The following is a 23,899-nucleotide window of genomic DNA, read 5'->3' on the forward strand; positions in this document are numbered from 1 at the left end:
ATAGGTGATGGAAAAAGAAGCCTGGATAGGGAGATGGGTTCTTACCAATGGTCACCTTGGTTAACTCTGCAGAAGTAAATTGACCAACCTTGTTAAAGTTATCATCTGCAATAGCACAGAAGTGGGAAGCAACAGGGTTATAGACAGATTTATCCCTGCGTTGGAGAAAGGCACAAAATGATTAACACAGGTTATGCAGATACTTACTGACTAAATGTTTGTATGCCTTCCAAATTCGTGTCCTGAAGCCCTAACCCCCATTGTATTGGCATATGGAAGTTGGGCCTTTGGGAGGTAATTAAGTTTAGACGAAGTCCTGATGGGGTCTCCATTATGGGATTAGTGTCCTTATAAGAAGAGAAAGACATCAGAGCTTCCTGTCTCCCCACAATGGAGAAATAGCCATCTACAAGCCACAAGCCAGAAAGAGAATTGTCATCAAAACCTGATCATGCTGGCACCCTGGTCTTACACTTCTACTCAGTCTCCAGAAGTGTGAGAAATAGATTTCTGTTGTTTAAGCTTGAGCTAAGTAAGACATAAACAAGCCAGTCTGGCATCTGCTGCAATATGAGCCTGTCTCAGAGTGAAAATCCATGGGCCCCCTGTCAAGGAAATGCTATTTCTGAGCACAGTGATTAAGAATGGCTGGAAAGAATTGGTTTTTCCTTTCCCCTTAGTTGTGTACTAGCTCTTTCACTTTGAGCAAGTAGCTTCCCTAAGTCTTGTTTGTTTTCTCACCTGCAAAAGAAGGATAACAATCCCACCCATCTTGTAGGCTCTTTATGCTCAAGCAGGTTAGCACATATAAACGTTTGGCATAGTTTCTTTTTTTTTTTTTAATTTTTTTTTTAACGTTTATTTATTTTTGAGACAGGGAGAGACAGAGCATGAACGGGGGAGGGTCAGAGAGAGAGGGAGACACAGAATCTGAAACAGGCTCCAGGCTCTGAGCTGTCAGCACAGAGCCCGACGCAGGGCTCGAACTCACAGAGTGCGAGATCGTGACCTGAGCCGAAGTCGGCCGCTTAACCGACTGAGCCACCCAGGCGCCCCTTGGCATAGTTTCTAGCACACATTAGGCGCTCAATAAATGTTGGCCATATTGAATGGCTATTTATGGTCGTGCAGAGAGTTTGGCTCTTTCCTACCTCACCAGTCCTAGCACCCACCATTCTCTCCACTGCTCTGTGAGCATAAGCTACAACTGTCTTTGGGTGTTTTTGTTTTTTTGTTTCAAGTAAGCCATGTCTCTCCCACCTCAGGGCCTTTGCATATGCTGTTTCCTCTGCCTCGAATATAACCACTCTCTTTGCCTAGTTAACTCACATCCAACCATTGGCTTTCAGCTCAACCATAACTTTTTTGGGAAACCTTCCTTGAATTCTGTGGCAGTAGCTCTGTATCCACCCCCTGTTGTAACCATGCTGGCATATTTTTTCAAGTATTTTTGTGATGATTGGGTTATGATTTTTCTTTCTCAACAGAAAGCTTTATGAGAACTCACTGTGGCCGTAAACTCTGCAGGCACAAAAAACTACTGACTGAAGAAATCCATGCTGTGTTTTGATGTAGCTCCCAGAGCACAAGGGTGGCAACTGTTCCTCAGAGCTGAAAATGCTAAGTCAAACCTATAATGTCTGGGGTGGCAGCTAAGGGAAGAGAGCTAAATGCACAATTCAACCTGATCCTAATATATTTTTGAGAGACTGAGGTCTAGACAGTTTCATTTGGCTTGTGAGGACTTTGGCAAGACTCAACAAATAGGTAAGCAAGTTTAACTCTACAATAGCCCCACTGAAGAAAGAGTCGTTAATGGCCCATTTTTCATTTTAAAAAGTAGCTGAGTGCACTGAGGTCAGCATTCTGCCATTGGAAGGCAAAACCACATTGCTGGCAAATCACAGGCCCCTTGGACAGCGCTCTTTCAGGATCAGTTGAAACTGGAAGCTAAAACAAAATGGATCATTTAAGCAGAAAAACCCATCTGAATGAAACCCAAAGAACCATGCTTTGTTTTCTACCTGCTTTAGGGAATTCACATTTAATCAGAATTGAAGGCTACAGCATTTGCCATGAGAATTCTTGCATATTATCTCGGTTTTAGTGATTTCTTTTTAATTAGTTGCTGCTCGGCAGAAATCCTAATGTGCTTCAAACAATCAGGAGACAGATAAAACTGGGAGTTACACTTGCTTATGGTACAACTGTGTTTGCTTTCTTGGTTTGGGGCAATTTTGCTAACAAGTGACCTGTAACCTACTTCTAAAGCTACCAGTAGATAATTATTTGGTAAATTTTCATACTTCAGTTTATGATACTAATTAGTTCTCCAACCAGTATTCCCCAGGCAACGTCTGTAGTCCTACCTCATCACATTTGTGATTCTTGCGACTTGGGATCTCCTGTTTTCATTTAAAAGATGAAAAGCTTAATTTGAGCCCCCAAATTCCTGTATTTTTATGTGTTGTCTGTCATATGTTCTTTCCAGGAGAGTTAGAATACTCTGTAATTTAAAACTCAAAGGGAACCAAGCAAAATGCTTGTCGTTTTGAAGCAATTTCTTTTATTGCAGTCATGACCGTATTAAAAGTAATAACATAACTTGAACAGACTTCAAGTTACTTCTTGAGAAACAGACGGAGGCACCGTGGTGACAGGTGAAGGGTTTGGCATCAGGTGGTTGCAAATTCAAATCACATCCCTACACTCAACCGGGCAAATTTCATCATAATCTGAGTCTAAACTGTTGATAAGGCCATCTGCCTTGCACAACTGCCCCACCTTTGGTGAGATCACATGGTGGTTTTGCACACTCATGCTTGATAATCTCTATCAGTGCTATGCAATAGAAATAGATTATGTGCCACATAGGTAATTAAAATTTTTCTAGGAGCCACATTAAAGATGAAATTAAAATTATTTAACCCAACACGTGATGAAATATTACCATTTCAATATGCATACAAATTGAGATGTCCTTTTTAAATTTTTTAGTAGTCTTTTAAATTCATTTTATCAAAACATTTCAGTTTAGGTTAGCCATATTTTAAATGTTCAACAGCCAGATATGGCTAGGGCCTCCTGTATTGAACCATGTAGCAGTGAATCATGAATAAATTCTCATTTCTATCTCTTTGGGTTTTTTTGTTTGTTTGTTTTTGAGAGAGAGGGTGTGAGAAAGGGGCAGAGAGAATCCATGCAGGGTCTGCATTGTCAGCACAGAGCCCAAAGCGGGGTGCAAGCTCACGAGCCATGACATCATGACCTGACCTGAAGTCGGATGCTTAGAGGACTGAGCCACCCACAGGCCCCATCCCTTTGTATTTTAGGAGTACTGTTTAAGTTTGAGTTTTCCAGCCAATGGAGTGACTGATGTGGAGAAGTGGGAATCTGTCTTGTAAGTCTGAAATTTATGTAGCTATGAGAGGAATAACCATGAGCACAATGACTGTTATAGTTGCTAGTGGTTTCTTGAGTTTTAATTGCCATAGGCAGTATGGTTCTAATGGGGAAAAAATGCATTCCTTGACATCAAAAGTGGGCATCCAAATCAAACAGTGCTATCAGGTGCAACTAAAAACAGCTTGAAAAAGAAATCCATAGAATTGTCTGGTTTAGTTGGTCTAATGTTTAGGTTTTTAGATCTTGAGGCCCATGAATGGACTTTAGGGGGCACATAAGTCCTTTAAAATTATTCACAACTCATCAGTGTTATTTATTAAAAAAAATTTTTTTTAACATTTATTCATTTTTGAGAGAGATAGAGTGTGAGTGGGAGAGGGGCAGAGAGAGGGAGACACAGAATCTGAACCAGGCTCCAGGCTCTGAGCTGTCAGCACAGTGCCTGATGAGGGGCTTGAACTCACTGACCGTGAGATTATGACCTGAGCTGAGGTCAGATGCCTAATTGACTGAGCCACCTAGGCACCCCTCAATGTTACTTATTATAGGTCTATTTTTCTGTGTAGAGAATCCATAGCTTCTGTTAGATTCTTACATTGGCCAAGGAAATCAGGGAAATAAAGTATCAGCAGCTGGGGCAATAGAAAAGTCTGTTGGTTCCAGAGGAACTTCTGTTGACACAGGAGCTAGGCTTTGACACCAGTGAGAACGGAAGTTCTAAATTGTCTCTTGTCACTATTACCCAGGAAAATCCCTCAACTCAACCACAGGCTGGGAAATGCCAGTACCACAAACCACTTGGGAGCTCAAATTCACTGAAGAAATGGCAGATTCATGTCTCCTGGCTTATGCTCACTCCAGGGTATCCACTGGTAAAATGTGTTTATTTTTTGGTTGAGGGCACAGAGTTGAATGCATCTGAATTAACTGTATATATCTACCTCTCGTGTCGCCATGGCACTAACAGCTGTGGGAATAGGTGGTTGGTTCTAAATTCAAATTCCCATTTGTTTATTAAATGAGCCCCATTTTTCTCCTCGAGCCTCTTGCTCATGGATAAAATTATTTCTGATTTGTCTTTGAATTTCTTTTTGGAGTGGATTTGCTCAATTAGATTTGGAAACCTGTCACATTGCAAATTGTGACCAAATGTATTTATATGATGGAATGATTTTTTTTTTAATTTAATCTTTATTTTTGGGAGAGAGAGAGAGAGAGCAAGTGGGGGAGGAACACAAAGAGAGGGAGACACAGAATTCAAAGCAGGCTCCAGGCTCCAAGCTATCAGCACAGAGCCCGAGGCGGGGCTTGAACCCATGAACTATGAGATCCTGACCTGAGCTGAAATCAGACGCTTAACCTACTGAGCCACCCAGGCACCCCTATATGATAGAATGATTTTACAAGTAAGTTGTAATGGAAGGATCTAGAATTGGACTTGTTTTTAAGTGGCACTGGCTGACTCCTAAATCTGGAGGCATGTGGGCAGCTCTGGTGAGAAACTTCTCTACTTTTGTGTCACATGATTGGACTGGAGCTCTTGGTTGTTGTGGCCATATACGTGCTTCTGACCTTGAGGGAGAACAGACAAGGGGAGGAAAGCTATTTCCCCTCAGAAATCTGCATACTTCCATGTGTCTTACAGCAGTGTTTATGGTCTGTGAAACATGAACTAGGAAGAAAGGTTGTGAAATAAGAGAGTACTATAGATGCGCATCTTCTGGGAGCTGAGGGTCTGGTTCTGTTGGCTGGTGAACTTGGGAGAATAAAGGAAAACCATGCCCCGAATAGTCCACCCTTTTGTAAAAACTTCTCTTTGGAGGGTTGATTAATGTAGCAGATGTAATTATCTTTGCAGCGCCTAATCTGGAAGAGACAATGAACAGACATCTTAAGTAATTCAGTGTCTTACCTTCACGACATTGTTCTGTTGCCCAGTGTGACTGACTCCTAGTTATTCTCAAGATTTTAGCCTCAAAGGCGGCATTTTGGTTGAAGTAGGGGACAGGGGAGGAATAGATGAGATGCCTACACACCTGGTCATTTCAATCACATTTTTGGCCAGATCAGGGAGTAAACCAGATGTCAGACATCATCACAAATGAAAATGACACCCTTCCAAATCCTATCTTGATTTTTTTCAGTAGGTATTATAGCTGCAATTGGTGTCAACACCAGAGCCAGGGAACAATTTGTAGCAAATTCATTATTTAAGACCCTGGGGGTTGTTGGGATTTTAAAACATACCAGTTTTGAAACCCACTCATTTTGGTGACTTCTGTTATTCTGTGGCAATACCAGATAATTTGCAGAAATGGAAAGTTGGGGCTAGCCACCCAGAGGTGTTTTACTGGCAGGCAGTAATGGTTGCAATAGACCAAAGAGATTTCGTTGTAAACATGACCCTGATTGATAAACTTGCTCCTACTTATTCTTGTCTACAGGATAAATGGGCCAGGTTGAGGCTTTCTGCAAGACAGGAGTCAAAATGGAGGATTAAATGGTGAGTTTGATGCCTTATTCTTTCTTCACTGATAGACATTTGTTTCACGTCTGTCTTTGGGTTTTGGGCAGAATGCAGGTATTGGATGATCTGACTTACATATTCGCAAGGAAGTAGATAATGTAATGGAAGTAAAAAATAAACAAACACTGAAAAAGGCTTTTATTTTATCAGCACCACTGCAAAAAAAAAATGAGGAATCACTTCAAAACATGTCAAATAGAAAAGAATAATTTATTTTAACTTCATTTTACTTAATGTTTAACTAATCATGATTTCATGAGCTTGCTTGTAAAACTCTGTCCCTTCAAATCTACAAAGCAAAGGTTTACTACAATGAGCACTTAAAATTCCACAAACCATCTCCATCCACAACTTTCCTGTACATGCAAATTCTTCCATTGGGCTGCAATATTTGCAAACATGCTTTAAACTTCCATAAAGCTGCATGATATTTTGCTTTCTGTTAAAACCTTTACACACTCTTGGGAACTTTAACCAGAAAAATGTTTAAATGTGTATCCCAACTCTAAACACTGCTGGTTTGGTTATGTATATTAAATCATTAACCACACAGTTTGGTAGTGTTGAGTTGAAGCCTTGACCTAAATTATATATTAATGGTCACTCATATGAAACACATCCAACAAAGTAACATTATAAAATAGAGTTCCATTAAAAATACACACTGGCAGTTGTATCTGTGTTTTCGGCAGGAAAAAAAAAAGTGTGTTTAACTTTTTTATATGAATATAGTTTTAAACAAATTCTGTGAAAGTATGCTTAATAAAAAGATCTTTTTGAAATTTAAACACTTTATGTAAAAGGTAGGAAGTAAAAAAGTACAATTGCTATTTGAAAAAAGCTCTGTTTGTTAATATTGCCTTTGTTAAGGGTGGTTTTTCTCCACTTAAAATAGAGCTAGTTGCAGAGCTGGCCAATCTGGACTATAAACAGGATGACCGATTTATCTTATATACAAAAACTTGCCGCATTGAACGAGGCAGGAATTTCTACCCCAACGGTAGCGTTCTCTTTTATGTACACGACGCAGAAGTGAAAATTATACAGTAGTCACGGATAAGAAGGAATTGTATACTCTCGTGCCATCTGGTGATTTTGTGCCGTGGGTTAAGAGTTCCTGGATTGTCATCCAATTATCAAATATCTTTTTATTCCTCTTCTTCATCATCTTTTTGTGGCTCAGTTCAAGGATGTTCATCTCCTTCCTGTCGTCGGCCGCTTGCTGCTCCTTCAGGCAATCCAGCCTGCTCTGCATCATGAACTCGCGCCTGCGCCTCTGCTCCTTGGCCTTCACCACGTGCTGCTTCCTCTCCTCTTTGCTCCAGTAGCGCCCCAGCTTGAGCTCGCTCACCGCGTCGTCGTCGGTGGTCATGCCGCTGCGCTCCTCGCGGATCTTGAGAGCGCGCTCCCGCAGCAGGCGGTCCCGCACCGGCCGCTTGGTGATGTAGCGCGTGCCGTCGCTGCGGACCTTCACTTTCCACTCCATCCTGGCTTCCGCCTGGCCGGCCGAGTTCAGGTCCTTGCACATGCTCACCAGGCTCATCTGGCTCTGCGCGTACTCCACGGCCGACTTCTGCTGGATCAGCTGCATGTAGCTCTGGTAGTGCTGCGCGTGCGCCGGGATGTGGGCGTGTTTGTAGGGCGAGTGGGGGAAGGGGGACAGGTACGAGCCGGCCAGCTTCGGGCCGGGGCTGGGACTCCCGCTGTCGTCGCTGGGCCTCCGCTCCCTGCTGTCGGGGGCCTGGCTGGTCCCCAGCTCTTGAGGAGGAGGGGGGCTGTAGCTGGCGCTGCCCACCTCGGGATCTTCGGTGATGGCCAGCAGGTTCTTTGGGGATGGCCCGTAAGCTTCTGTGGTCCCCACGGCCCCCTCGCTGCTGCCCTCTGCCACTCTCCTCAAGGAGTTGTCGGGGGACATTTCCAAGGTGAGCGGGGTGCTCCGGCAGCTCTCCCCCGTGTTGTAGGCGCTCGAGCTGTCTTTGTCGGATTTCTCCGGGAGCTCGGTGATGTCCGACAGCTCGTGCCTGCGGACGTCGATGCTGGTGTTGTAGTTGCGGAAGCCGCTGTTGTGCAGCATCCAGGACTCGCGATACTGCTCCCGGAGCTGCTGCATCTTGTGCGCGCGCACGATGCTCAGGCATTCCAGCTCGATGCTGCGCAGCTCCTCGTTCAGCAGCTCCAGCTCTTTGTCCACGCTCTCGGGGTCGCTCTTGCTGGCGTCCAGGGGGCTACTGGCGTAGTACAGGCTGTAGGGGTTGCTGTTCTTGGCCTGGCACTTGAGCTCCAGGAGCTCCCGGAAGCGCTCGCACTCGTCCACGGGGATGCCCAGGTAGTCGGCGTCGGCGCAGTCGGCAGACAGGAAGGACTCATTGCTAAACGGCAGGTCGCCGCTGCCCAGGGTGTCCTGGCTGCAGGTGAGCTTCCTCTGTCCGGCCAGCGGGGTGGATGACGCGGTGGCATCGTCGACGTTGTTCTCCTGCTCCGAGCTCTCGTCGTTGCGTGTGCTCTCGTCTGTCCGTCCCACGCCGCTGTCCTTCTCGTGCTGGTTGGACAGGATGGTGGCGGTGTCTGTGGTTCCCCCGTCTTCCTCATGCTTCTTCTGGAACAAGAACAAACGGCCAAAATGAGGGAGGCCCCGCCCGTGGTTACCAGGTTCCACCTTTCCTGTAGGGCAAGGGTTTCAGGACAGGGCAGGCTCTGCATTTCTAAGGCTCAGGGGCAGCGTATGGGATCAGTACTAGTTCAACGATCTGGCCAGATCGACCGGTGCTAAACTCCTACACTTCTCATCCTCACTTTTCCTGTCTAAGTGGAGGGGAAGAATCACTTTACCTCAGTGAATGATCCTAGCCATTCAAGGTCCCAGTGCATGGAGAGCAGGAAGCCTACAGGGCCTTATTACTCAATTAGTACTTTATCAGGACTCTGACCACGGAGGGGGCACAGAAGGGGGCTAAAACAATCTAAGCAGCTCAGGCAACACCCAGGGAATTGCTCTACTTTTGAAAACATGACTTCATGTTTTCTGACCTGCTTTAGAGCTGGCCCATGTGTTTTCCCAACAGCCAGCAAGTCAGCTGTACCTCCCATTACTGCTCAGCTTTAAAAGCCAAGCTGCACTTCCTTGGCCGGTGAGAGTATCAGCTTGCATTTTGTTGGTGTGCAAACAGAAAAGCACTTCATTTTCTTGCTGCCTTCCGGGCCGGTGGGTTTCTGATGGTCTTTCACATCATGAGGGAGATGGAGGGTGCACATTTTGCCATCGCTCAGAGGGGTGAGGGGCCGTGGCCTTACCTGCTGCAGCATGCTGGCGGTGAACTGCATGGCCTGCTGGTGTTGCTCCTCAAGCATGTCCATGTGCAGGTGGTCCAGAAAGTCGTTTCTGTCATCGTCCATCCAGCCCTCGTCCAGCTGCAGAGAAGAAGCAACAGCCACCACAGGCCTCATAAAAGATCCCTTTTGTTTTCATTTTACTTACTTTTTAAAAGCAAGGATATTACCCTGGGAGAAGGGGAGAAGGCTCCCTCTTGGGCTCCCTCTTGCAGGAGTCATCAAAGTGCCATGTGCCTGTTGGTTTGCTATCCATCAGAAAACTGGCCTCTTTCACGTGAAAGAGACCTTCCACCCTACACCATGTCTGGCCAAGTCTCTGGTGTCCATGGTTTTATTTTTGCAGGGTGACACCCTTGCATCCCTAGCAGCTACCGTCAGTGGAGCAGGCCCCCTGTGTTCGGGGGTCAGGTCGGGCCAGCCCTGTCTCCTGGCCTACACACAAGGTCAGCAGGCCCTGAAGAGTGTCTAGTTGTGGTGTGGGAAGAGTTCTTTTTGACACAGAAAATAGGTGTGCTAAAACTAGCTGCCTGGGGCAAGGCTCATCACTCGTTATTAGGCCAGGATATTCCTAGCACAGACTCTTCAGGGAGCTGAGATCTTACAGCCCCTGGCCTGAATGTGGCCTGCTGTTTGTGGCCACTTCTGTGCTCCAGTGGCAGAGTCTAGCAATTGCACTGGAGACTATATGGCCCCCAAAGCCAAACATATTTATTATTTGGCCTTTTGAGAAAAAGAAAGAAAACAAGAATGGTTCTTTAGTTTTATAAAATAAAAATTGCATTTTATGTGTAAGATGTACATCGTGATTTAATATACATAAATGTAGTGGAATGATTCCTACAGTCCACCTAATAACATAGCATTTCCTCACACAGCTACTTTTTTCGTGTGATGAGACTATCCAAACTCTCAGCCAAGTTGTAGTAGCTGTGCAGTGTTACTGACCACAGCCATCATGTGGTAGGTTCCCTCCACTCTTGGGTTAGAATTGAGGTCCACACAGTGGATCTAGGCTGAAACATTTGTCAAACTTTAGAAACTCAAACATCTTGATGGTTATGACCCCGGCTATGTTTTCCATTCCATTATATTTCCTTCTTTTCTCCTTCATTCCCATTCCCATGCTAATGAGCCTGCTGGGCCGGTAGTATAAATGCCAGGCTGCATGTCAGGGGTCTCCTTACACAGTGGATTTTAGGTCACATCAAATGAGACTGCTATTTCAGGGTACACAGTGCCTTCAAATTCAAACTCAATGCTTGGGCAGTGGTCCATAGGGCCAACAGACTTGGGTTTTTGGTTTTAGAAACACAGACCCGGGGCGCCTCGGTGGCTCAGTTGGTTGCGGGTCAGCTCAGGTGATGATTTCACAGTCTGTGAGTTTGAGCTCCACGTAGGGCTCTGTGCTGACGGCTCGGAGCCTGGAGCCTGCTTGGGGTTCTGTGTCTCCCTCTCTCTGCCCCTCCCCTGCTCATGCTCTAAGTGTTGTATGGAAACCAATTGGACAATAAATTGCATATTAAAAAAAAAAAAAGAAACCCAAATGCTCAGTATGCCACGGACTTCAACTTTGTATATTAAAGATTTAATAAAATGAAGGAGATCCAAATAAAAAAAATAAATTTAAGAAATACCCTGCTTCATTGGCAGCAAGTTGACTCACCTGGAGTTCAGGCCTTGCAATCAGCAAAGAAAAGTTCTTGTTTTCTTCACTGGTTAGAAGAGCCACAGCCTCTTCACGGTTCTGCACCTCTATCCCATTAATCTTTTTTAAAAAAAAGAAAAAAAGTGATGAGGCATCGGAGGGGTGGACAACAGCATAATTAGTTCACCCAAAATCATTCCATACTGTTCCAGGCGGCCGTGTCACCCAGTCACAGCTGGAGCACAGAACTTCCACAGAGCTTGAAAAGGATGCTCATTTTCAGAAGGAAAGGCCCTGCTCAGACTAGTCTGTCACTGTGACAGGTGTACAAGGCTACTAATGTGGAAGCTCCGTGAACAGAAGTCGCTGAGACTCCAGAAGGCAGACTGAGAAAAATCACCATGTTGTGAAGAGGGAACAGCTGAGCAATTTCATCAGACAGAATACTCAGACACTCATTATTACAGAGCTTTTCAGAGAATATGGGAGAAAAAGCAGCAGCAGGTGTGATGTGACCATTACGGAAGGGGAAGGCACATAAGGAAATGGCATTACATGTGGTGTTTTGGGTGCCCGTTTGGTACTTGAACCTTTTTTAGGTGGGACGGAAAGTCTAGTGAGGGGGACTCTCTCACACCTGGTACGGAGGTGTCAGTCCCAAGGCAGAGGATTCCTCCAGGGGGCACAGGGATGGTCCCACTGAACAGGAAGGTGAGCCTGCCACTCAACTCCTTATGCCAGGGAACCAGGAGGCAGCAAAGGGGTGACTTGGGGTGATTGAACCCAGTTACCAGTGGAGACAGGCAGGGCCATGTCCGGAACCCAGTACTTCCATGCCCCGTAGTGAAGGCTAATGGAAAGCTACAGCATCCCCAAACACAGGACTGCAGGTGCATCAGCACATTTAGGAATCAAGGTCTGGGTGACTCTACCAGGAAAGGGTTCTTAAGCAGCTGAGGTTTGGGATGAAGTCTGAGGAAATGTAGAATAAGCAGTGGAAGAAGAAAATAAAAATTACTCGTGGTGAGGGGTGTAATGGCAGATATAAACATGGTGGGTTAGAAATGAGATGGTGTGACTGAGAAGAGGCAGACGCTAAGCCCCGTGGCAAAGAATCTCAATTTCTGTGAGATTAAAACAGACTGCTGTTGAAACAAGCCAGTCTCATTTTGAGTCCAAAGAGCATGCGGGGTCCTGGTGAAGAAACTACCCATAGAAGCCATTCTATGGTATGGTGGCATTCAACTCATGAAATTTAAAATGCTTCTCCATCTATTTTACTAAATTTGCCCAAGATGTTTCTATTTTCGGGGCAAGACCAACCTTGACACATGTGCTCCAAAATTAAATTTTAATAAAAGGGAGGAGGCACCTGGGTGGCTCAGTCAGTTAAACATGGGACTTCGGCTCAGGTCATGATCTCACTGTTCGTGGGTTCGAGCCCCACGTTGGGCTCTGTGCTGACAGCTCACAGCCTGGAGCCTGCTTCAGATTCTGTGTCTCCCTCTCTCAAAAATAAAAAACATCAAAAAAAATTTTAAAACAAGAATTATTTTGGTTCACAAGTGGCCAAAATTACTGGCTTGACCTGGGCCCCTGCTGGGTGGTCTTTGACCAAAGAGAATGAAAGGAAATGAGGTTCGCCTTCTGTAAGGTGCTGGGGCACTCTCCCGTTTGTCCTAGGCCTCCACACTCCCTGGTGCATCTTACTTTCTGGGGCTTGTGATTCACTCATTCATTTAACTTGTCTGGCCTCACTATATACCACATCTGATTTGGCAATCCTGGTTCTTTAACCTCTTCAGCCCTAAAGCTATTGACTTAACCCATAAAATGTGCTCTCCACTGTCAGGCAGGGGACGAAGCTGCTGGCTGGAAGCTGACGTACCTGGATAATGCGATCTCCTTCTCGGATGCGCCCATCCTTGGCCGCGATACTGTTAGGGTCGATCTGAAACAACACAATGAATATGTCAGCACAGAATGGAGAACTAAGACACGTATAGAAATAAACAAGACTTAGTGTCATGCAAGGAGAGACCAGCATGGATCGCTCTGTTTCCAAGTCCTTTCCTGGGTGTGCTCTCGGATGCTTGCATAGCATCCCTGTTACATGGCAGCCTGTGCAGACCCTGGGGACTTAAGGGATGGAGAGGCACAGCTGACTTGTGTTGCATTCACAGAAATGAAAACCACAGTGTGATGCAGAACAGGTTCAAGGGTACCCTTCGCTATGTTGTTCATCATTAGCCATTGCCTTGATTATTGTACTAAATGCTTCAATTTTGGAAAACAACTTTAAAAACAAAATATAATTGAGACAGACAGGATTAAGTATGGGAAAAATCCCTCCAAATTCAGTCATAGAGGACCTTCTTAAGCTTGGTGAACATAGTACATCCAAAGGAATAATTATTAAGCCTAGCAAACATAACACTTTGTTCTTCCCACAGAGAGAGGTTTTGTTTCCTCACACAGTTGAGTGTCTGTGCTTGCAGACATGGGAATATATGGGAAGGGATCCATACTGACAGCAGTGGCTCTGCATTGTCTTCTCTAATAAGATCAAAATAGCTTCCATCTATGTACTTTGAAGATGCATTTAACTTACATGAAATCAACTATATACACATTCAACCAAAAGGAAAAAAAAAGAGTAAGAGATAAAGAAATACTTTAAAAAGTGTAAATGATTCCATCCACTATCCCATTCAATGAACACAAGAAGGGAAATGTGAATCTGCTCTTCTTCCCCTGGGGCTGAACACACAAAACCATGTAAACGGCTCCGTTTTATGGCCGATTTGCAGGCTTCTCCAGGGTAATTTTGCCTTATGTGCTGACATTTGAACTTCCATGTAAAGACATAACTCCAAGGACTGTGTGATGAAGGGGACAAAGACATTTGTGTCTTTCCAAAGACTTCTCAATGAGCCAGAGGTAAGGCTGGGAAATATATAATAGAAAAAAAAAAACCCTCCTCTGGTCTTGAGACGATAGTTAGAAATACTCAGCCTTCATACCTCACTTATATAAATCCCAATGTCCTCTTCATCATCTGTCCGGTAGCACACTGTGAGGCCCAGCTTGTCCTGGCTGTTCATTCTGTAGAGGTCCACTTCCTAGACAAAGAAAGAGCATTTCTAGTGAGCCTCAGAAGGCGGGGGCGGGGGGGACTGGGAAGGGTCAAAGGCTTAAAAAATATTTTGTTTCAATGATGAACTGGATTTGTTTGTATTTGAGTGTGTACAGCGGTTAACTTACTAAACAAAAAGTGATTATGGACACAGGATCAATGCCCACGGCATTTCTGACCTTTCAGTCAATATAAAGTCATTTTGAAAATAGTTATTTTATTGATCCCCCAAAAGAAAAATTACCTATATTTCACTCAGTGTCAAGACTTCTGGGGTAGGGCTTTTAAAAAGCATTTTTTCAATGTCTGCCACAAACGAGAATATTTCCAAAGGCCCAAACCATCCAGCCATTTCAGTACAAATGTTTCCAATGTGTTCGGTTAGATTATTTCACGTTGCATTCCCTTAACATTCACAGTAATAGAACTTGCAAACAGATTACACATAAATTGATCCAAGAAAGGAGGGTAACGTGATAGCACGCAATTAATGCTTTCCACAACAGCTGTGATATTTACAGTCGAGAAATTAGTTTCAGCCGCTATTACCGCAAATTAAATAAGATAAAAGCAAAGTGAGCCCAAATGTGAGACACATGAGCACTGGGAACGTCCCTGTATATGCCAGTTAGTCTGCGCTTCAGAATGAAGTCAGAACTTTGAAAATTGTTGGAGCCTTGGGACGAAGTTCTGGGTTTTCTGCAAGTATTAATAGGCCTCATTGCCTTCTCTCCCACACTGCCAACTACCCCGATGACATTCTGCAGCAGTAAGCCACAGGCCTGTTTGAAGGGCTGCCTGATAAGGTCTCCACCAGGTCTCTTGGCCTGGTTTTTACTGTTGACTGCTTGCCAACCAGGAGGGTGAAGGCACTCAGAGAGAATGGGACTTCAAAGCCACGGTCTCTGGGGACCACTTCCTCTCTCTACTCTTCCTGGAGGGTAAGGATGCAGTTGTTTTTGTGGGAAAGCTCAAAGCAGTTATACAACAGATACTTCCTGAACCCTCCCTTGTGAAAGGCAGGGTACCCAACACCATGGACATTTTCAAGGCTGAAGAATAGCAGGTACAAATGTCCTGGGCCAGTAATGCCAAAGCCCCGTGTGCAAGGGAGAGAGAGGCAGGCCGAGCATGGCCAGGTATGAGGACAGATTAGGTGGGACCCCATAGGCCAGCGTGAAGAGCTCTGATCTTATCTCAGCATCGTGGGAACCAGTGAAAAAGTTTTAAGTGACGACTGTCCCAATCTGACTAGTTTCTGCAGAATTTCTGGCTGACAGATGGGAGTATAATGTGGTGGTAAAGAATTGAGGCTGTGAAGACAGGTTGACCTGTGTTCAGATCCCAAATCCACCTCCTTCTAGTATCTTTGTCATGTACTTGTTGCTGTATCTAAGTGTCACTAGGAATTGCCACCCTGCTGCCTTAGGCAGGGTCAAGACTCATTGAGGTTAAGGCATGCAGAGCTCTTAGCACAATGCCTGGCCTACAGAAAGCCAATAGGAAATGGGAGTATAATAATTACTGCAGGGGTGTTTATGTGCCTCAGGTCCCAGAAATTGCTTATAGCAGAGTGGGTACATCTGCCCCCCCAATAAGATGGCTTTATTTCCTGAACACTGACATGTTAGACTTCTAATTATAGCTTTAGCAATATGGCAAATTTTCATTAAATGAAATCCCATTAATTTCTGATACTTGAATTGGATGGGAATTTCTCATGTTTTGAGAACTGGACTTAAGCACAGTAATGGGGAAGTGTGAGTTTAAGGGTCACTATTTAACTACAAGGGCCAATTCTTTCCAAATACTTTGGAGTAACCAAACTGCATACCTCAAATATATTGTTAGTCACACATCCTCCTCTTATGTTTCAAACACATGCCCACATCTGTCTCAGGTTACTCTTTATTTGGGTCTGGGTAAGAGCAAAGACTCTCTCTGTTTTAGCCCTTCCCAAGGTTAGTGCAAATCAGCGGAATTTCCTGATGATTTGTTTGGGTCCAAATGCACAACTGTAGCCAAATGCTACTACCACAGAGCCCTGTGCTATGTATCATGGTGGAAGCCAGATGGTTTTGGAACAGGTCCATGTGCAACCAAACCAGAGAGAGAGAGATGGAAAGGTTATAGGAAGAAAAATGAGCCAATAAATGTTGTGATATTCCTTTTAACAGAATTGAAAACAGTAATATGAGTTGTAGCTTTTTCCAAATAATTGAGCCACCAAGGTGAATAAGCATAAAAGATATCAGAGTTCACATGTGCTTCCAAGTGTGGTTGTGAGGAAGTCAGTGCAGGCATTGAGGGAAGTGTTTAGAAACTATTACAGCATTTGGACATTGTCATAATATCCAAGAACAAGATTTGCAGGCTTGTCTCATTGGCCAAATTGTCTATCGGTTCAGGTACTGTGGACTCAAGTGGCAAGCTGTATATGGGGTGAGCTATATGGTCTCACATGGTACAACCACATATTGGTAACACACTGAAAATTAAACCAACTGGTCCACCTGGTCATCATCGTTTTTCATTGTAGACAGTCTGAGAAGCACAGCTCTGTGAGGACTCCATTTTGAGAACCCAGGAAAGTGAAAAGTCTGGAAATCATGTTTTAGAAAAGAACAGTGTAATGTACTATGGTTATTCAAATGAAGAAGGAAGACTCATAAGGAATGTGATAGCTGAAGGTCTGCTATGTAAAAAATGATTACCTTTATTCGGCCTAGTTCCCAACATGTAGTCAGCTATCTTAAGGGCTAAGTAAATGATTTCGATAAAAACCTAACGTGAAAATAATTTCTACTATGTTTTTTCAGTTAGTGTTTTGACTGACAGATTATTTGGAAAACAATGGAACTATAAATGTGGACATTAGTTGATGTTGCTATTGGTAGGGGGACTGTTTCCCTTCTGAATCTGCCAGTTCCTTTCAACAAATCTTTGATAACCAGGGAGAAAACTTTCTTGCAACAAAATGTCAGACTGGAAAGGAATACATCCTCAAGTGTTAGTTGCTTTAAAACAATATTCCTGAATCCCTGATAAGTGAATCAAAGATACTACATTATACTCTCCTTGAACACATTTTATATTCTGTCATTAACCCCACATGTGATTAGCCAGTTAATAATAGTTTTCCAATAAACACTGTTGGAAATTACACACAATACATGATGGTCAAACATTCCCACTTTTTTGCAAGGGAGACAAGAGGTTCTCATTGCCCGATCTACTCCTAGGTAGTGATGCACTGAGAATGCAGTGCTCCCTTCCTACAGCAGAAAGATTTAGCCGACATTGCATTTAGCCTTTAAATCCCATTGCAAATCCTCCCAGGGCAGACTGTCAGGGTGACAGTCACATTTTCACTTTGGCCAGATTTGACTTAAATATCACAAAAGCCAAATTCCATCCTTGACATGGATACGAAGCTGGTTCTAGCATGACACCCACACCATGTGACAGGGCAGAGCACAGAAGCCAGCTCTAATCTGAAACACTTGCCTTGAGAATGTTAAAGCTTTGTCTTCCAGCCCCAATTCCACTTGGCTGTGAAGCAAACTTTAGGACTTGCTTTCTAAAAGAGATTCAAGAATGAGAGGGTAATTCTAGTTTAAGGCTAGTCCTTTGGGAACAGCTTTCTGTCTTAGAAATCATCTGGTTTTAAAAAGGATGAGTGGTACCGGATGAATAATGTTGATATTACATTTCAAGCAATAATAAAGGAAGGGGTATTCTGGAGTTTACTCCAGGTATGTACTTGACATTGATATTACCTAGGATGGCTTGGGCTATAATGTTTCCTTGTGTTAGCTGGATCTTCTGAGGAGCTCTAAACAAAAGCCAGGAAATTTTCATTAAGAAGGCATATGGTGTAACTTAGCTATGGTCACTCAATTTCCAAGGAGTGATTCAACATCCTAAAAAAGAGCCTGGTTGCTAATAGCTAAGCAAAGAGTGAACCATAAAAGGTTTTCAGAAGCTCTAGAAAAACAACATAGTAAGTAAGAACTGCTACCACTACCATCTTGAGTCTCTCTAAATCTGAGTTTTATCTTGGTTGCTCCTAAAGAAGATTATAGTAAGGCAACAGTAGCTGTGTAATAACGTGTGCAGTAAAAAAGGATCTAGCCAAATACACTGTGCACAGTAGGTGCTCAAAATTCAATGAAAGAGCTTGAGATTGCAAGGCAGAAAAAAATCCAAATGAAAACCAATACTGGCTCTGCCACTCACAAGCTAGGCTGTCCTGGGAAAGTCACTTCACTTCTCTGAAACTTCTCAGCTATTCTACAATTTCATAACCAGATATGGTGTTCGGGGGCTTAGCAGACAGTTCTCCAAGCTCACTGGGTGGTTTGTAAATTCTCAACATTGCATTCTGACTCCAAGCTAAAGGCAGAGTCTTACGCAACTGAGCACATCACTGAAAGCTTAGAGGTTATCAATACATATCTGTCTGTGATGATGGAGATAAGATTTCAAAGAAGACCATTAATCAAACTGGTATGAATAATGTATTAGCATTATCTGGATTACAGCTCCCCCACCACCGGTGTCCTGTTGCTTACTGGTCTAGATGGACTGTTGGATAAAAATGAACTGCTAAGCCTGACATTTCAGATGAAATTGAAACGATAGCCCAATTAAGAGAATTAATGGGGCCATTCCACCTGGGTGATTCAAGCTTTCTGTTTCAACGTCAGCCACTTTAATCAGAGGGGATCCTAAAGACTAATTTCAGTGGCTTATCCCACTCTGGGAAGACGAGTCACTGAAGCATAACTCTACCTTATCGGTTCAGAACTGCTGTGCATATTTCTTTAAATTATCTCAACCCTTTCTGTGTCTGCATAGGGCTAAATGCAACACAGAGGTGTCTCTAAACAGGCTGCACTTCCCTTCAAAAACCTTCATTTGAGATACGGTAACAAGGCATTTATTCCTTCACTCAACAGATGTTCACAAGGTACCTACTATGTGCCAAGCGCTATCCAGGCATGAGGAGTGTAGGTGCGAACGATCTGGACAAGAGCCCAGCTCTCATGGGACTTGTATTCTAGGGGAGGAGCCAGACAATAAGTAAGAGATGGCACTAATGGGGCAGGGATGCTTTAGACAGAGTGCTCGGGAAGCCTCCCTGGAGGTGACATTTGGACAAAAGGCGGTGCCAGACTGGGCCATGCTAAGATCTAGGCAGGTGCTGTTTGGACCAAGAGAAGAGTGGGTGGAAGGTTTTGGTGTGTAGATAGTAGTCTGAAGAATGGTAAAGTGAGGAGGTAGGGTGAGGAGGCCAACTCAGGGAAGGCAGGGCTGACTGTGGAAGGTTCCCTGGAGAAACCCTTAAAGGCTAAAGAAAAAAGTATAGATTCGCTGAGGCATCCTGTATCTTCTTCAGGACAATTCCAAATCCCTAATGATCTACTTAGATTATGCAAATGAAACCAGGTTTGGAGGTCATTTTAGTCTCCCCATTGAAACTAGCTTTCTTCTCTTTTCTCACCTCAAAATTACATCATCAGAACACAACATAGGTGAGGGGAGCCTCACAGCCTGGAGAGGCGGCTACTGATGAAGCAACTGGGAAATTAAAACAATAGATTAAGGAAAAAACCTTCTTCAGACATCTATTTTCCTTCTTAATTGCCTACAGGAAGATCTAGAACAGGTGTTCAGTACCTGAAAATTTATGGGTAATTATGTGGCTGCTCAACCCTTGGGTATACTTGGGTATAATCCTTTTAGCTTTACACAGTTTCACAATAACAGGGAATTGACACTTGCCTAAATACGATCATTTTGTGTGCTTTAAAAGACAGAACATCTGTTTTTCTCTACACGTGTGCTTCAGTATTATCCCAATACACTCATGTAGTCTCCTCCTATATAATAATCCATGGAACTAGTTATCTTCCGAAAGGTGTGGAACGTTGATGTCATTCGATGCAGAGGCTGAGTGGTGTGTTAACAGTGGACCCCCAACCCAAAACACACTCTTTTTGTAATCTCACCCCAAAGTGGGGGAATACAAGGGGATGGAATGTAGCAGAGACAGACTGTTGGCTATTCTAAGAAATCTCTGAAAAGCAGGAGATGACGGGTATGTGCCAGTCTCCCTAAAAACCGGGTCTGTTTTAGCAAACCCAATTCTTGGCACTGAGGTTGGTTTATTAACATTCTGGAACTGACCAGACTACCTTCCAAAGCCTCTGAAACAGGGCAGTACTGGAGGTACAGACATCGTTGTCTTCCTGAGAAAATGCAACAGGAAGCTCCAGGAAGACTCTGGAGTCTTTCCCACTGGACTTAGAATAGACCTTTCATCCAAAACCACCAGGTTCACTTTATGAGATGTGCTTAATTAAGAGAAATCACCTGGTGACAACTAAGCTGGTAAGGACAAAAGTCCAAATGTGAGAGCAGCCTTCCTGCCTGGCATGGACTCATGACCATATATTGGTTTTCTTAGGAGATGCCAAGCTCACATCTGACAATCCTAATGGCTAATGAACCACAAGGGGCTTCAACTCCTTAAGGGCAAGCAGGGTGGTGACTTCCTGATTTGGCATTTCTGGCACCAGTGTATTCAGTGTAACAGATGATCAGTGAAAGCAGGCACGTAGAAATGAAAATAATCATGGATTTAGCAAAGTCTCAAGGCATCAAAGGTCTAACTTAAAACATTCAACTAATCTCTTAAATACTTGGGATTGTTGGCCTCTGCTTTTTAATCATGAAAAGAAGAAAGTCTTAGCATAGTGCTGCATGTCTACAGGGGGCGGAGTCATTTCTAGTCCATAGGACTTCACTCTGCCCCGGGGAAGCGTAGATGGCATTGGAGTCTTGGAGGCACATCTTTACATGAGAGTGGATGAAATGGGCAACCAAAGCCTCACTGCTTCGACCCATGACAAGAGCACACGGAAGCTTGGACTTCTTCACCTCGACGTCAGGCCTCCTCCAGCTTTAACATGCAATGAGGCACCCGGACATCTTGTTAAAATGCAGATTCTGACTTGGTAGTTTTAAAGGCCAAGATTCTGCATTTCTTGCCTTCTCCCAGGTGATTCTGTGCTGTTCCTATCACACATTTTGAATAACAAGGTTCTAGGGAACGGTTTTAGAGTGGCGTCTACCAAAAGCAAGATGCTCGAAGATAGTTCACACTGAGAAAGTTACTTCGTTTACTAAGGCAGACTCAGTCTGGCTAGTCTTAACAGTTCTTTAACACAAGCCAATCTCTTAAGAAAGAGAAAAAGAAGGAGTGGGGCCAATCAGCCCCAGGCTCCCAGTCCTTGCCAGGCACCACCAATTAACACTAGGATGTGGTAACACTGCCTTATGTCCACTGTCTATATTGTATAGCACCTTCTATTTATGGCAGTGATGCTGATTTTCTGTTGGAGACAGTTATAGAGCATTTCCTTTAGAATAAATTTACCTTGGTTTAAATGAGTTAGGTTAAAGCAAAATAGAAAGTAAACAATGATTCTGGTGGTATTCAGATGTAACAAACTGTAAGGCAGAATGGGCCAGATTGGACAGATACTGTAGGAACTCAATGACCTTCCAGAAACCATCTGCAGGCTCTTTTAGACATGAGCATGTTTCTAGGAAGAAACCATAGCTTCCATCAGGCTCTCGAAAGTGTTAGACACTAAAATAGAACTCAAGAACTCACTGCTATCAACTCAAGTTTAACTAAGTGCCCATGACTTACGAAGTCTACACTATACAGCTGACTCTTGAACAACATGGGTTTCAACTGTGTGGGTCCACCTACATGTGGACTGTTTTCGATAACTACAATAAGGTACTGGAATAAATGTATTTTCTCTCCCTTATTTTCTTTTCTCTACTTACCCAATTACAAGAATACAGTATACAACACATATAACATACAAAATACATGTTATTCAACTGTTTATGTTATTGGGAAGACTTCTGGTCAACGGTAAGCTAATAGTTAAGTTTTTGGAGATTGAAAAGGTAGACATGGATTTTAGACTGTGTAGGAGGTCGGCACTCTTAATCCCTGTGTAGTTCAAAGGTCAAATGGGCTCCATAAATCTAGCTCCTGGGATATTTAATAGCTTTCTTAAGACCTCTGTCACAATTACATTGATCATCAAAAAGCAGTGTTGTCCTATAAAGATTATTAAATAGCCCTTCTTCTTGGAAAGCACCATTCCAGAGAATTCTAGACCCAGGAAATGTTAACAGGTACCTGGCCAAAGAGAAACTGTTAGAGGAAGAGAAGTAGGTGTGCATAATTCTGCCTATTGAATTTTCTCCCCCTCTCCAGGGCATTTACCATGCTCTTTAACGTATTCAAGACTGACAAGTCCTCTATGACAAAAATCTGTTCACTGTGGTTCACTCTGACAGTTCTCAAACATAGGTGACGTGGAACCACCTTTACGAACACTGTGTATTAACACCATAAGAGCTAGCATCCTAGGGGAGGCACTGGCTGCTTCATGAACCGGCCCTGAAGTTGGGGAGATGAGCCAAGTATAAATAAAAGCAGAATCCTTAATTTCCTTGAAAGGCACAAGGCTACATTTCATGTAGCAGTCAGTGGATGGCAAGTGCTGTGGTCTACAGTTGATGACAAGCAGGAACCCCGGCAGTTTATAGAGTCAGAATTTCTGCCATTCCAGTTTAGACCGTATGCATTTAGCAGGACATTTAAATTTTCAAAAAGAAATGTCCCGGAGTCAGTCATGACTTTAGTGCCAAATACACTGATTTTCTGCATTGGGCTATAGGGGGGCAACCAGCGAAGACATTATTTGCACACTTTGATCTTCAGCTTCTGTTCTGGAACAAAAACCCTTGGTAACTGTAAAGGAAACCTGGACGAACACAGCTGTTTTCCACTTGTCTGCTGCTCAGCAACTCATCAACCTCACTGGTGTTGGTTGGTAGCCCAGATTACACGATGGTTGGCCATACAGCTGAATAAAGCATTACGGGACTTTTCCTGGCTTACCTTCTGATGGTGACACAGGGTTTACCCTTGACATCACGAATCTTTCTCAAAGGTCCCAATTATCCTATTCCGTAAAGTCACTTTTCAAAAAATGCTCTTGTATTTTTTGAAAACACTATGAAACACAGGAATCAGTGTTTACACAAAAGCATAAATAAATATATCTTGAAAGTTGGCTTTTCTCTTATTTTCTATCACTCTTACTAAATCACAAATGAGAACAAGAACCCTGTAAACTGATGTCCTCCAGGGGAGGTGGGAGGGGGGACAGGTGATAGCGGAGGGGTATTAAGAGCACACTTACCGTGACAGGCACTGCGGTGTGTACAGAACTGCTGAATCACTATATCGTACATCTGAAACTAACCTAACACCGCAAGGTAGTTATACTGGAATAAAAATAATTGAAAAAACCTGAGAGGCCAGTGTGACTACACATCATCTAGAATCTTGAGTCCTATTTGGCCTCAAGTAACACTTAAGGAGAGCCATGGATTTTCAAATTTTTTCAAGCTCAGTGTTAGTAAACTTTGGGCAAACGCTTTGGTGTTGGTGTGGGCTAGCTAATCATTTATCCATCTATTCTTGCCTCTGAGTACAAAAGGTGATGACTTCAAGAGCAGAAAGCTAGGGAAGCTCACTGTAGTTGCAAGAATGTGTGGACTTGAAAGCCCGATGGAAAGGAGATTACACGAATTCAAAGATCTACAACAGGACTTACTACCATCATTTAAGTAATTTTAAAAAAATCCTCCATTTCTGCTTTGTGATCCAATTGTTATGCTCTGTTTTGAAGGGAGTTGGGAGAAAAGCTCAATTACGCCTTTAAATGCATGAGTGAAAGTAGTTCTTGTACAA

General features: G+C 43.6%; 1 protein-coding gene across 2 annotated transcripts in view; it reads right to left on the bottom strand.

The window, feature by feature from the left end:
- Positions 1-6,971: 6,971 nt before the first annotated feature.
- PDZRN3 (PDZ domain containing ring finger 3) overlaps positions 6,972-23,899 on the bottom strand; it is a 240,927-nt gene continuing 223,999 nt past the window's right edge. For both annotated transcript variants that reach the window (XM_047096984.1, XM_047096985.1), the window contains 5 exons: positions 13,931-14,029; positions 12,796-12,858; positions 10,926-11,027; positions 9,224-9,340; positions 6,972-8,528 (listed from right to left, as the gene is read on the bottom strand). In XM_047096984.1, coding sequence (XP_046952940.1) covers positions 6,972-8,528; positions 9,224-9,340; positions 10,926-11,027; positions 12,796-12,858; positions 13,931-14,029 — 1,938 coding nt within the window. The remainder of the gene's footprint in view (positions 8,529-9,223; positions 9,341-10,925; positions 11,028-12,795; positions 12,859-13,930; positions 14,030-23,899) is intronic.

Source organism: Lynx rufus, unplaced genomic scaffold (assembly GCF_022079265.1).
Source record: "Lynx rufus isolate CCGP_SWC_20201006 ecotype Redwood Valley unplaced genomic scaffold, mLynRuf1.p SCAF_4, whole genome shotgun sequence".
Classification (NCBI taxonomy): domain Eukaryota; kingdom Metazoa; phylum Chordata; class Mammalia; order Carnivora; family Felidae; genus Lynx; species Lynx rufus.